Source organism: Pelobates fuscus, chromosome 12 (assembly GCF_036172605.1).
Source record: "Pelobates fuscus isolate aPelFus1 chromosome 12, aPelFus1.pri, whole genome shotgun sequence".
NCBI classification, from domain to species: domain Eukaryota; kingdom Metazoa; phylum Chordata; class Amphibia; order Anura; family Pelobatidae; genus Pelobates; species Pelobates fuscus.
In genome coordinates, this window is record NC_086328.1 from 88,404,714 (window position 1) to 88,418,922 (window position 14,209).

Genomic DNA, 14,209 nt, shown 5'->3' on the forward strand with positions numbered 1-14,209 from the left:
AAACTTCTGGAATAAAAGGGAATCATGACATTTCATACATGTCATGTGTCCTTAAGGGGTTAAATGACAAAGCATCATTGAAACTAGTTTTAAAACTTCTGGAGATTTTAGACTAAAATAACTGATTTAAAAAAACAGGTGACAGACATTTTCCAAATGATCTATTTTGATTAAAAAAAAATGTTAAGCTACTTTAATTCATTATAATGCACACATTCATAACTCTGTAGGGAGTTAACAAGATTGGCAATGTGTTTTAAAGTGACGTGACATTTTTAAAAAAAGGTCTATATATAGTGTAACAGACCGCCTGGCACCCCGACAGGGTACCTCCGTCTATCGCTGCTTCCTAGTACCATAATCACTGCACTGGAACACCGCAACCACCGTAGACCCCACGAACCGCCGCAGCTTGGTTGGGGTCTCGCCGTCCTCCACCAATCCTGGACCCAAGACCAGGACTTAGCTTCCAGTGAGTAGACCTCTCCTAGTCCAGAGAGCTTTGCAGGAACATGGGACAAACCGCAGGACTTCTGCCCACAGTCGCTGTGGCTTGACTGGGGTCCTGGAACCGCTCCTTCCTGTAGCCAAATTGGGAATTAGCTCTAGTCCTTACAAGGACTTTCCCCGTTTAATCCCCTGCAAGCTGTAACAGCAGACACAGGAGTAAATCTTCTTTCCCTCTAATAACAGGACAACACACGGTTTTGGAGTGTGAGCTGGAATAGCAGTTTAATGTAGGCACACTGCCTTTTATACAAGTTTCCCAACAAGGTTGATGCCTAGGTGTACCTTGTTGGGCACAGGACACAAAGTATACAAGCCAATCAAAACAATGTAACAATGAACGACACTCCCACATACAGTACACAATCCACCTCTGCCTGTGATACAATTAAGGTAGATAATGCAATAACTTAATTATCCCTAGACAAAAAAAAACACATTTTTATAAAGTCCAATAACTACCCCAAAATACAACATATCCCCATAAATACATCCCCTGATCTGGGTGAGAAACGTTCCAAGTTGTTGAGATGTTAAGCTCCAGGGTGGTCTCTGTTTGAAGTGTATAAGCCAGTTCTATTGCAGGGGCCATAGTCACAGGGTAAAAGGCTGGCAAGTAGTCCCCTCCAAGAACTCGTAGCAAACTCACTTGAAAAGGGGAGTTTGGGGGGCGTGGCCGACCGGACTAGACGTGTGCATATGGAACTCCGTACCAAACCGAAACAAAAACGGCACAAGAGTGTGACTCAGCTCCATATCAGAGACAAAAAACACACTATCCCCCATAGAGACCAAATGGGGCGAAAGAATAAAAAATTCCACCCGCCAGAGACGCCTAAATTAGCCGACATCCGGCTCGCGTTTGAAAGGCCTGCACCGCTAGCCCAAACCAAAATGGCCGGAGGTGCATAGTGAGGAGGAGGCCTCTGTGAGCTCAGAGGACGACAGGGAAATCCTTCTCACCAGCAGCGGAGGCCCAATATAGAGACTGAGTCAGACGAGGACTCGTCTTCTGTGACAAAAAGGGACATCAGAGACTTACTGACGGAAATGAGGGAGGTCTGGAAAGCCGACCTCCGAGAAACCCGCAAGGGATGGGAGCCCTCCAACATCGGGTTACAGCACTGGAAGTCAAGGAGAGTGACAGAGAATGCACCCAGCAGTCCACTCAAGCCCAAATGATGGAAGTCGTCCAACAGCTGAACCGGACCATCACAAACCTGGAGGCAAGACACAGGAGGAGGAATATCCGCCTCCGAGGCATCCCGGAATGTGTCGGCGGGGAAGAACTGTTGCCCCATATACAGAGACTACTTGCCACAATGGGCATCAAAGGCAGTGCACACCAGGGAACTATACTCTCTGCATTCCGGATCAGGAAGGCTGCAGCTGCCCCAGACGATGCTCCTAGGAACATCATAGCCGTGACTAGTGATGTGGCTTACCCGACATCCGATTTGAGGGTCACACAGTGGCTATCTATGGAGACATCCCCTTTGCAGCGCTGGTAGTGCAGAGGTAGCTCACACTGACTGCCAAAAAGCTCAGGGAGGCGGCAGTACGTTACCGCTGGGGGGCAGACAGCTCACTGCAAGTCCAAAGAGGAGACCACATGTACACCCTAACCGCTGCGGATGATCAAGTGGCGTTCCTACAAAACCTGAACCTACCCACAGGGGACACAAATAGACAGAGGCGGAGAGACAAGGGCAAAACAGGCACACATAGGCGGGCTAGCACCAACTAAGCCTGAACTGTTGCTGACACATACACAACTCAACAAGCCTAAGCCCTCGCCCACTCCCCCACCTCCACCCCCAGGTCCTCACCCTGCAAAGTCCAACACATACCCCATAATAGTCGCACCATATCATATGCACGTACTAAGTGTATATTGCACATGTCAAGTTATTCATTCCTTTTTTACTTTATATTGTTGTGTTAACCAGATGTTACAGTCCTGGATGGCGACTACGCTCCTACCAGCCCACGGCCACACACAGGGTCGGGTCCCAGGGCCTAATGCCTATGTTTGGGGAACTTCGTGTTACTACGACAGACAGGTGTGCATGCGGCAAGCCAGACTACTTCACACAATAAATATCCGAGGCGCGCCCCGCTTAGTGCCAGGTGAAACCCCACGAAACATGCTAAGGGACTGAGACAACAGGAGACAGGACAATGCCGTGATAGCAACTGGAGTACAGACACATGCAGACGACAGACGGACCTTGGATTACAATAGACACGTTTGGGACACAAGAAAAAAAAATAATAATTTACAATTACCAAACCAAGAGCTGCTCAATATATATATATACATCCATGATACCTAGACAGTATACAATGTCAACAGCCAACACCCCCCCAAATTTATTGAGTAGGCACACAGAGTAGACAGGTAGGCTGACGCTCCTCCAAGGCCCTATACAGGTCACACATAGATGCCCAACGTCACAGAACCACCAGAGGTCGATAGGCCAAAACAATGTGTTATCATGGCACATATAGGTAATGCATTTAATAAAAAAAAAAAAAAAAAAAAATGGAAAGTAACACGAGATTATTTTTGTTGAGTGATGAGAATGACCATTGATATTTAATATCTGTTCCTAAGGCCCCAGTATGTTATATATTTCTATATGGTCTAACTCAGTGGTACCCAAAAAGGTAGATCCCCAGATGTTTTAAATCTACATCTTCCATGAGGTTTGTCATTCTAAAAGCATGCAAAGCATCATGGGAGTTGTAGTTCAACATCTGGCAACCTTTTGGGTACCCGTGGTCTAACTGATCTAACGTGTTTTATTTCATGTTTTGTTTAAACCGCTTTGATATCTCGTCGGACCTGTGTTCACATTCCTTTTTATGCACTTATTTTAGCCCTGCGTGGCTAACAAAACTGCCTATTTTTACTTGTCAAAGTCACAACTGAAGAACTGTGTGACACACACACACACACACACACATATATATATATATATAAAAAAAAATTACTTGAGCAACATCCCAAGCTACCATAATTCCTTCAATACCTAAACTTTTATATTGAAAAACACTCTGCGCAAAACCCTGGCACAGGAAACAGACCAAACTTAACATTGCCGCATTATGCAATCCACTTCATTTAAGTTTACGATAGTCTGCTAGAAGCTTTCCTAGAGCAATACCCCCTTATGGTCCATAGGTGATTTAGTAATTACCTACTCTCTATAGCAGTGTTTTTGGGGAACTTTAGTTAGTACTGGAATCTTCAAAAAGCAAAAACCCAGCTTACCTCACTATACCAAGACCTTAGATTTCACTATATGAAAGCCTGGTTTACAGGCACACACATACAGTGGGATTTGCTTATAGTGAGTTCTAAATGAATGGAACTGATCCGATTCCACTATAGTTCTTGCTTACATGTTTCAATACTTAATAAGTGAATAAATGACACTATATGAGCCAGAGTTCCAAATGACATTAATGCACCTCCTATAACCGATGTTTTTCTATACACTTAGGGATGTTTTTATTGCCAGAGCTGCATCTTACAAGATCTTGCGGATAGTCTGAAACCTTAGTAATGCAAAGAAGCAGCACTGTGGCAAAAAGGTAACACTCTGTAGCAAGTTATAAAATACTAGCACTCTAAACAAACTTACAGTGCTTTTATGTGAAGTAAAATAATTTTGCTTATTGCACTTGTAACAGATGCTCTCAACCAATGAATGATGTCCAATCCCAGACAAGTGTGATATCGCTAAAGCTAAAATAGGATATTTTCTTTTAGCAATACTGCAGAAGACTAAAAGGCCTGCACGCACATAGGTGAAACCCAGTTTCTCTTTACTATAAGATGCTAAGATTCTCGGCACTATTACCACAACCGCGCACAGTAGTAGTTATGGTAGCTTGGAAGATCACTCTGAGCACCATAAATGGTTCACAAACTTATACACGCACTGATTCTTCCCCCCACCCGGTGATTTGGGATGCTTAAAACAGAGCTTTAATTTAAAAACCCAAACTCAAAAGTTAGTCCTTAGTTACTATCCACCACAAACAAAGAACATGGTTTCTTAGGTGGTGTACCAGCATAAAATGTGGGTAATGGGGATCTAGTTGTGCTAGCTCCTTAACCCCTTAAGGACCAAACTTCTGGAATAAAAGGGAATCATGACGTGTCAGACACGTCATGTGTCCTTAAGGGGTTAAACATGCAACTAGTCCACATTTCACTTTGAAAACTCAAGCAACTTGACCGGTTAACTCACCTTCCCTTATCAGTTACTACTACCCATGCATTTTACAAAGGGGCTTCTCACATTTGTGGGAACCTCATCCATACCCAATAGGTTACCGATTAAGCATGCTCCCGTGCTGTTTCTATAAAACATGATCAACGCAAGCCATGATCGGACAGTACTGCTCACAAAGGTCAGGAATAGCCATAAGCAGATGTGCTTGTTACTGCTGACGGAGGCTCTGATGATTAAAGCACTAAAGCAGGGATCACAAGCACATCTGCCCCATATGGATAGCCTACATGTTCCAGAAATTGTTTAATACATTAGTTGGTCAGAAAGGAGTATTAGTTCAGCAACATCTGGGGGCCAAAGTTTGAGATTCTTGCACTAAAGAATCAAAAAGCCACATCTGGCTTATATGTGTAAGTGTCCAAAATCAAAATATTCTCTAATACTTTCTGCATCTGGACGGTTTGCAAGGTTTAAACACTAAGCATCTTATCAGAATACTTTACTACTAGGAACAAAAAAAGAAAATACATTCAGGACAATTTTTCAAGTTTAGCAATGGTTTATTAGTTCTTGCTCTGCATTTTATGAGTTGGCATTTGGTCCCTTCTTTTTGCCGAAGGTGGGTACCACATTCACGAAGCGTCTGTTATACTGCATGCGCCTCTTTGCACGACCGGTCTTCTTTTTCTTCTTCTCTTGTTTGGCAACCTGTATCGGAATAGGAATAGTTAGAATACCAGCAAACTAGTTTAAGTTACTGAGTTTGTATCTACTGTGGGATCACATCTTCTCTGCAGCATTTACATCTTATTCCATTATAATGAAGTAAACATTCCTGATGCACATCTCATTAAACATTATTAGTGCCTCATTAGTAGCCACAGAGGCAGAGTGTTATTGTTCCCAGCCCTGGTGGTACATTTTTACGGTGAATGGAACATTTCCTCCTATCTCTCCCAACACTCCTTCAGTGTCTCCTTTTCCAAGGGTACCTCCTCCCCTTGTCCTGTCTATGTTGGAGTCCACCAAGGATCTGTTCTTGGTCCCCTTCTATTTTATCTTTAAACTGCCTCTCTTGGCAAACTTATTGCCTCTTTTGGATTCCACTACCACCTGTACGCTGATGACACTCAGATATACCTCTCCTCCCCAGACCTCTCCCCTGCCATCCTGCAACGTGTCGCTGCTTGCCTTTCTTCCATCTCTGACTGGATGTCCTCACGCTTTCTAAAACTCAATCTCTCTAAAACTGAGCTCTTTCCTCCTCCTAATACTGATCCTCCTCATTCGCTCTCCCTTCAAGTCAGTGATACCCACATAAGTCCATCCTTGCAAGCACGCTGTCTTGGCGTCATACTTGACGCTGGCCTCACCTTTGAGCCTCACATTTAGTTTGTTGCCAAATCCTGCAGGTTCCAACTTAAAAACATAGCCCGCATCCGCCCCTTTCTTACGCAAGATGCTACCAAGGAGCTTGTCCATGCTCTAGTAATTTCCCGCTTGGATTATCGTAACCCTCTCCTGATTGATCTTCCAAAAAAACGTATTGCCCCACTACAGTCTTTAATGAATGCTGCAGCTAGACTGATTTTCCTCTCTAGTCTGCTCTCTCACACCTCACCCACCCCTCTACCAGTCCCTACATTGGCTCCCTGTATCCTATAGGAGTCAATTCAAAGTGCTAACCCATATATTTAAAGCACTGAACAATTCTAGCCCCTCATATCTCTTCACTGATCCATAGGTATTGTTCCCTCCGCTCTGCCCGTGACTACCTCCTGACCGCTGCTCGCACCCGTACAGCCAACTCGCGCTTGCAGGACCTATCGCGGGCGGCTCCTTTCCTATGGAATAACCTGCCTACTGCCATCAGACTCTACTGCCTCCGCAAATGTTGCAGTATGTCAGTACATGCACCTAATTCATGCAAGAAAGATAGTAGGTGGTTGAACAAAACTATACCTTGGTGGTCTGCCCTCGTACTTTTCCGGCACGAGCCAGAGAGCCGTGTACTTTACCTGAAGGGAATGAAAGTTAACATGTTTAGTCATCTCTTAAACACCTAATATTTACCATGTGTAATTTATAGGTATGGTATTTTTATTTAAGTTCACTTGTTATAAACATGTGATGTCTCTTTAAATAGCACAAATGCAATCTATAGTTTGTGCTAGCCAACTACTTTCAAATAGCTGAAGTTATTCTGAATTTGCTATCTTCAAGAGCTATGTATTAATTTAAAAGGGGCAAGCTAAGAACTGTGAGATTGCTTGCTCAGCCAACCTAGTCCTCCGTTTGCAATCACAGTATCCAAATTTTATTGGTTATGCATGGGATTACTTACACACATTTTCTAGGTGGCATTACATTATAACCATTTTATTAAAATGTGTTCACACTAAAATAAAAGTACAACATTAAACAGTTTGTAGAAACCAAACCAAAATCATACAGACCTCCCAGAAGTCTTGCAACAACGTCAAGGGTGCTTAGTTCACATACACCGCTCTGCAATAGAGTGGCTTCATCGTCCAAAGGTGTGCCAGCAAGAAGGATAACCTGATCATCAGAAGGAATTCCCTCCAAGGAAGAGACGTGTAACTGAGGAAAAATAAGCATACAGATTGTAGAAGCGATTCGATAGGCATGGTTCATCATTTTGAGCCAATAGGCAAAATGTATACAGGTACATTTGCCACAAACCTTGATTTGTGATACAGTCTCCTGCCCAGACACCTCAAGGGTGTGCAGATTCTGAGCTCTAACAAACAGCTGCATTGTCAGCTACTGAAAGACAAAATAAAGAAAATGTAAAGCAGTAATTAAAACCAGAAATAATACATGCATTGTCCTACCTTTTAATGTATATAAACCCAGTACCGAAAATAAGTCAAATGTTAAGGATCTAAGGCTATGTCAATAGCAGCTGTAACAGGTATATACAGAATTAGGTCTCAGAAGACCTTTGTACATATTTTTATCACTCCACTTGTCATCTACTTTGACACTCCCTTACTACAGTTTCCGTAGCAAACAATGTATATTAGCGATGTGCTAGGCTTCTTCAGTTCGTGTTCAAACCCTATCAACAGCCTCTAGGAACCAAGATTTTATCAAAAAGTAAATCTATTCTATAATTCCTATAACCAGCAAGGCTCCAATACAATTATGGGATATTTTGTACTAGTGGGTCACGTGGCATTGTTATCCTCCATGACTTCATTAAGTAGGAAGGTTTTCCCTCAGTTGTAATTAAACTACTAAGAAAGATGCAGAAAATTCTTCCACCATGACCAATACAATGAGCCCAGGTGGTTTCGGTCCCAACTATTTTCTTTATTGAAGCATCCAAGTTCTTAAAAATTACTGAGGGAAAAAAAAAAGTTTCTTAAAAAATATCTACAGTATACAATCTATACATTAGAACCCAAATAATCCAGACTAGGAAAAAAATACCCTGCTACTTTTACAATTGTTCAAAAGTTGTAACAGCACAATAAATTCTTAATATTTATAAAAAGTCCTAAAAACTAGTATGTCTTACAGAAGGAGGGATGGTGGCATCTAGCAAAACATTAACTGCATGCAGTCATTTATTTGTGGAGTAAATCCTATTACACAATTTAACCATTTTTTTAAAAAAAGTGTCTATTTGAGTAGCTAGCTGGGAATACAGCATGGGCTGTGACTCGACCCATCCCAACACGTGACAGTGTAAGAGCCCACTGTAAGGTTTAATTTGCAATAAGAGTTTGTAACCTCGTGTTGTAACAGCTTTATTGTTCCCAGACAGGACACACAGTGATAAATAATGCCTGGCCAGGTCTGGGAGCCATGAGACTACAAGCCCACACAGCCAGCGGCTGCCATTCACTAGCCGGGCACAGGGCTACCCAATGGGGGCATGTACTGGCAATTTATCACTAGCCAGCTCCAGGCTGCCAACTACAGACACTGTGAGCCTCGATAACCCTACTCTAACACCATTTAACATCCCCCATAACTCTCACCGGACACTCCGCGTCTCACAAAATGGAGGAAAGGAAAGAGGGAGGCTGGGGAGCGCGCACGCTTCTTATGAGACACCGCGAGCGCGCACGTACTGGGAAATGCCGATTGGTCCATCGGGGAGGCATGCGCATTGACTAACCGCCGCCATATTGTGACTCCCGCCGTAATCTTCGCCATATTGGTACACCTTTTTACCCGCCCATCATGCTCCTCTCGAAGAGGCTATACGAGTGTGCCATCTTGGTACACCCGGGGAGAAGGGACCAAACATCCTGCTGGGTACAAAGATGGCGGCTCCCATGTTGTTAAGGGCAAGGCTGAGAGCTCTGAGTGGGCTATGGCAGCTGCAGGTGAGCGCCTTTTATATTTGTAATACACGGTGAATATTAATGGCCTGTGATGGCTGCCTGTATATTGAAATTAAAAAGAAAATAGACTGTTACAGACCTGCAGCATGAGCCACCAGGCCAGCTATACAATACACAAGATCCATCAAACAGCAACTCCAATGCTGACAGATTTTATTAGTTTTATTAAAAACACCTAATCTAGGCAAAAACAATGGGGGTTTAGTTACATTATATGATCATACATTGCATAAGCATGCCACAACGTCAATGTACCCCATCTTTGGCAGGTCCTGCTCTAACAGCCTAATGGCTGCTCTTAGGAGATCAACCCACTTACTTGGGGAAAACATTCCATCTGGGGCTCTCTGCAGTACAAGGCTAAATAGGGACCTGAGATGAGGCACTTGTACTCCTTGCTTTTTGCACCTTTCCCGTGAGATGGATTCACCCCCTCCCCAATAAAATCTGTCAACATTGAAGTTGCTGTTTAGTGGATAGGTGAGTGCGCTAGATCTTGTGTATTGTATCATTTGGCCCTTAGCAGCACCCCATTTGTGCATGTTCAGGTGAGTGCAGCCCCCTGGTTTCATATATATACATCTATACAAACTGTTTTGTGACATATTGATGTGACATGAATGGCTCCCAGATCTCCAGGTAGTTGGCAATACAGTGTTCTGGGCAAAAGCCAACTATTTAATAAAGATGGCCATTGTGTTCCTTTCAGGAGACACTGTGTGGGGAATATACTAACCATTTTAAAAGCATTATGAACATGGGTTATTTACTAAACTCAACATTTTAGCTGCATTCAATTTGAGGGCTTAAATTGGAGAAATTTTACAAATCTGCTAGTGTGAATTGTCATAAATTCTGATAGGGTTATTCAATAAACCCCTAATTTTAGCTATTAAAATCGGAATGGTAAAATTAAGGCTAAAATTTGTTGAATATCAATTTATTTTCCTTACACTTTGCAGCCTTCTTAGTGAATTTAAAAGTTTAGGTTAAAGGTACACTCCAGGCACCCAGACCACTTCTGCTCATTGGAGTGGTCTGGGTGCCAACTCCCACTACCCTTAACCCTGCAAGTGTAATTATTGCAGTTTTTTATAAACTGCAATAATTACCTTGCAGGGTTAAGTCCTCCCCTAGTGGCTGTCTACTAGACAGCCACTAGAGGTCACTTCCTGCATCATAGCACAGATTATCTGTGCTAGAGCGTCGCTGGACGTCCTCACGCTGTGTGAGGACCTCCAGCGTCGCTCTATTCCCCATCGGGAAGCATTGAAATTAATTTTCCATGCTTTCCTATGGGGTGCGCCAATGCGCATGCGCGGCATTGCCGCGCATGCGCATTGGGACTCCTCGGCCGGTGGGCGGGATCAGTCTCGCCCACCGGCCGACGGAGGAAGAAGGTGGAGCGGCGGGGGAGGAGCAGGCTATTATAGCAGGCAAACTATTAACAAAATGAAGGTAGGTGGGGAGGTCTGAAATAATGCAGGAAAGGGAGGAGAGATTAACACTTCCCCCTTGCAAGCACATCCTGCAAGTGTATACACTCCCTATGACTGTCACAAGCATGCAGTGAGGGCTGATGACACATATCTTTTCCACAGACTTGACATTTGGCAATCTGGGATTGCCAAAATCACATGTGCCGAAGGTGTAACTAACCCCTGGGACGAAAGTGTAGATTACTCTGCACACAAAGATTCATATGACCATGACCACTTCAGATCACTGAAATGGTCATAGTGGTTGAAGTTACCATTTATATTTCAATTCACCTTGAATTCTCACTTTAGTCTGTTAGACTTGTTCTTGTATGGCAACTCTTACCTCTTTTAATGAATAATTATATAAATGCTCTTAGTTGATTCAATTTACAACACTGATTTCTTTTTAAAACCGTTTTGGTACCCATGAATTCAGATTGTGAAACCTCTCACGGTATTGGAATAGAATTTTGTGTATAATTGTAATAACTTTTATTTTTTTTAATTGTATTATTATTGATATTCCAAGTTTTCTTTTAATTACCTCTGGTGTTCTGCTCTATGGGACCTCAGAGACCAAGTCCATGAAAAGTGCAACACTAAAGCATACATAGATATGTTTATATCTATAGCTATGCTATGCAGCTGTGGCTCAGGCTCTCCCTAGAACTGGAAAGAGCACACAGGAAACACATCTTGTATGGCGAAGAAGGAAGTGAAATTCCTTAGACCTCACTGATCAGGGTGTCGTCATATGGCTGCAGTGATCTTAAATAAAGCTGCTGTTTTAAAGGTACACTGCAGTCCCTAAGAACCCAATCTGCTAAAGGGGTTTTGTCAATAACGGCATGTCGCCACATAGGCTTATCTTATAAAAGTACAGAAATTGGTACTTTAATAACTAGACTTCATTACACCTGCTGGCTCTTATGCCCACACAGAATAGGAAGGTTTCTGTCTCAAATAATACCTAGAACATATTGGGAGGATGTCCCTTCAAGGCAGACATCTGTGATCCTTTGTGATCCTCAAAGCAACATAACCACTACAGATCGCTTTAGATGACTGCTCTTCACCAATGTATGGCTTACTGTGCATGTAACTTTGCACAGAATTGATATTAGCTGGCCCGGAACTCTTGTTACAGGGTGGCTAGTGACGTCCCAATTAAGTTGCCAGAGGTGAAGTTACACCTTGTGTGGCAAAAGGGTTTGGTGAAATCACTCACATTCTGAATCTACTGAACACTGAGAATGCTTTTCCTTGAATCCAACTGTGTGTTGTACTGACCAACAATATGTCAAGGTTGGGCAGTATTCCACTAACATCTTGTATTATTTATTTAGAACCCCCCCCCAAAAAAAAAATATAAATAGGATGTGTGGGTGCTCACATTTTGGTTTCAGAGATACATTGAATTACATATAGACTCAAAGTATTTTTATTTTTATTTTTTTCCCCACACAGCGTGCATATAGTGGCTCTACCACAGCTGCTACACCACAGTATCCAGGTATTATTGAATCTCAAGAGGAATATCACTTTGTGGAGCGCCTGATACCCCCTTCAAGGGTCCCTGATCCTCCAAAACATACACAGAGCACTCCATCTGGCTGGGTCGCACCAAAAGGTACACCCTGTCTTCGATTTGTCTTTTTCTCTTATTGTGAGCGATAACCTAATTTGGTGCCACAGAGGTCGCAGATTAATGTCACATGGATAGACTGTTTTTAAATGTAAAGGATGTAATTTTGTATAAATATGCAATGAAAGCACCTCCACTTTGTGTTCTGTTACAGACCCATCCCCTGATCTTCCTTATGTGGTCAGACGTTCCCGAATGCACAATATTCCTGTATATACTGATATAACCCATGGTAATCGTCAAATGACAGTGATTCGGAAAATTGAAGGGGATATATGGGTATGTTTTGTTTGATTGCTTTTTTTTTCTTTCAGTCATATTTACTCATTGTTAAGTGTAAACATGGCTTGGTACTAACCGTTTTCTTTGCAGCATCTTCTAATATTTTAAAGAGTCTCTGCTTTTTGTTACATTTATATAAAAACATACAAAAAAAACTATTGCACATATAACATAACCACATGACATGCTCTGAGCATGTTCCCTTGAGTTTAGCTCATTCGTGCCTGGTGGCTTCAATAGGGTCTGTAAGCAGAAGCTCAACAAAACAGAAAACAGGGCAGCTACCTAAGGTTAAGCAGCTCTCGCCTAATCAGTATTTCCCAGGTTGGCACAGAAAGAATGGCTAATGCGTGTTAATTCTTTGTTATCAATCAACAAGGGGTGGACAGTTGCTTGACACCAACAAGAACCCCAATTTATATTATACCATTCTTAAATAATTTGATAATAAAAGAACACTCCAAGCACCATAACTACAGCTCACTGTAGTGGGCATGGTGCTATGATTGCCTTGGCACCCCATTGTTTCAATACAGATTGAATTCTTGCCTCGACTCCACTGCTTCCTAAATATGAGTGGATGTTCGCTCTCCTGAGCTAATCCCTGCAATGGAGTAATGAGAGTTTGAGCGCAGGACTAGTTTATTTGTATTTGTATTCACTTTTGTATCACACAGCTAGGTTGCAATGCTGCTGCCCATCCCATGTGTTCCGTATTAAGGGTTAATAGGCATACAGGGATGTATATAAAAAAAATTACCCCCATTCTGTCTGTTTTTCCAGGAGCTCAAGGAAGCAAGGCGAATGGTTAGAGTTAGGACCCACTTAAGAGGTCTGCCTTGATGTGGCGGGTGGGCATACCCTCTCATGGCCATTGGAGGTAACTAAAACCTCCATTTGTTTAAAAATACATAGGGATGTGGAAAGAGCGCAGGTAACTTTTTTCTTTTCAGGGCTAGCTCATTAGCTGAGCGCGTCAGCTGATTTCCCTCACCCAATGAGCTAAGCCCAGCACTGCCAGGCTTAGCTGAGAGTTTCTAGCACTTCATAGGATGTGTTGGAGGCATGGAGCAGCCCCCAGGTAAGAAGTCCAACTATTCTATAATGGCATGCTGTAGTGGTTATGGTGCTTGGGGTGTTTCTTTAAACTGGGGAATGGCACAAGGTGGCTGTAAGCCAGTGGTTCCAAACCTTTTTTTCTCTTGAGTACCCCTTGGCACCCCATTTCTATAAATTGTACCCCTTACAATAGCGAAATATTTGCAATTATTACAGTTGCTGTTATTTCAAATTCATATGCTTTTCTCTGTCCCATCTCCTGTTTTCTCTGTTCCATGCTCCCCAGAGTGCAGATACAGACTGACACACACACAGATACAAATTCTGACACCGGTACACACACACACACAGATACAAATTCTGACACCGGTACACACACACACACAGATACAAATTCTGACACCGGTACACACACACACACAGATACAAATTCTGACACCGGTACACACACACACACACAGATACAAATTCTGACACCGGTACACACACACACACACACAGATACAAATTCTGACACCGGTACACACACACACACACAGATACAAATTCTGACACCGGTACACACACACACACACAGATACAAATTCTGACACCGGTACACACACACAC

General features: G+C 42.8%; 2 protein-coding genes across 3 annotated transcripts in view; one reads left to right on the forward strand and one right to left on the reverse strand.

The window, feature by feature from the left end:
* Window positions 1-5,293: 5,293 nt before the first annotated feature.
* The window catches only part of FAU (FAU ubiquitin like and ribosomal protein S30 fusion), a 28,668-nt gene continuing 19,752 nt past the window's right edge, over window positions 5,294-14,209 (reverse strand). Inside the window, exons 1-5 of one of the 2 annotated variants that reach the window (XM_063438050.1) lie at window positions 8,765-8,847; window positions 7,458-7,541; window positions 7,211-7,355; window positions 6,717-6,772; window positions 5,294-5,462 (exon numbers count right to left, since the gene is read on the reverse strand). In XM_063438050.1, coding sequence (XP_063294120.1) covers window positions 5,337-5,462; window positions 6,717-6,772; window positions 7,211-7,355; window positions 7,458-7,532 — 402 coding nt within the window. In that variant the 5' untranslated portion in view covers window positions 7,533-7,541; window positions 8,765-8,847 and the 3' untranslated portion in view covers window positions 5,294-5,336. Of the gene's footprint in view, window positions 5,463-6,716; window positions 6,773-7,210; window positions 7,356-7,457; window positions 7,542-8,764; window positions 8,848-14,209 lie in introns of those variants that run through there. The other variant, XM_063438051.1, reaches the window with a different exon arrangement.
* MRPL49 (mitochondrial ribosomal protein L49) overlaps window positions 8,997-14,209 on the forward strand; it is a 13,600-nt gene continuing 8,387 nt past the window's right edge. The window contains exons 1-3 of the mRNA XM_063438049.1: window positions 8,997-9,115; window positions 12,082-12,244; window positions 12,414-12,538. Of these exons, the coding sequence (XP_063294119.1) occupies window positions 9,053-9,115; window positions 12,082-12,244; window positions 12,414-12,538 (351 nt within the window). The 5' untranslated portion in view covers window positions 8,997-9,052. The remainder of the gene's footprint in view (window positions 9,116-12,081; window positions 12,245-12,413; window positions 12,539-14,209) is intronic.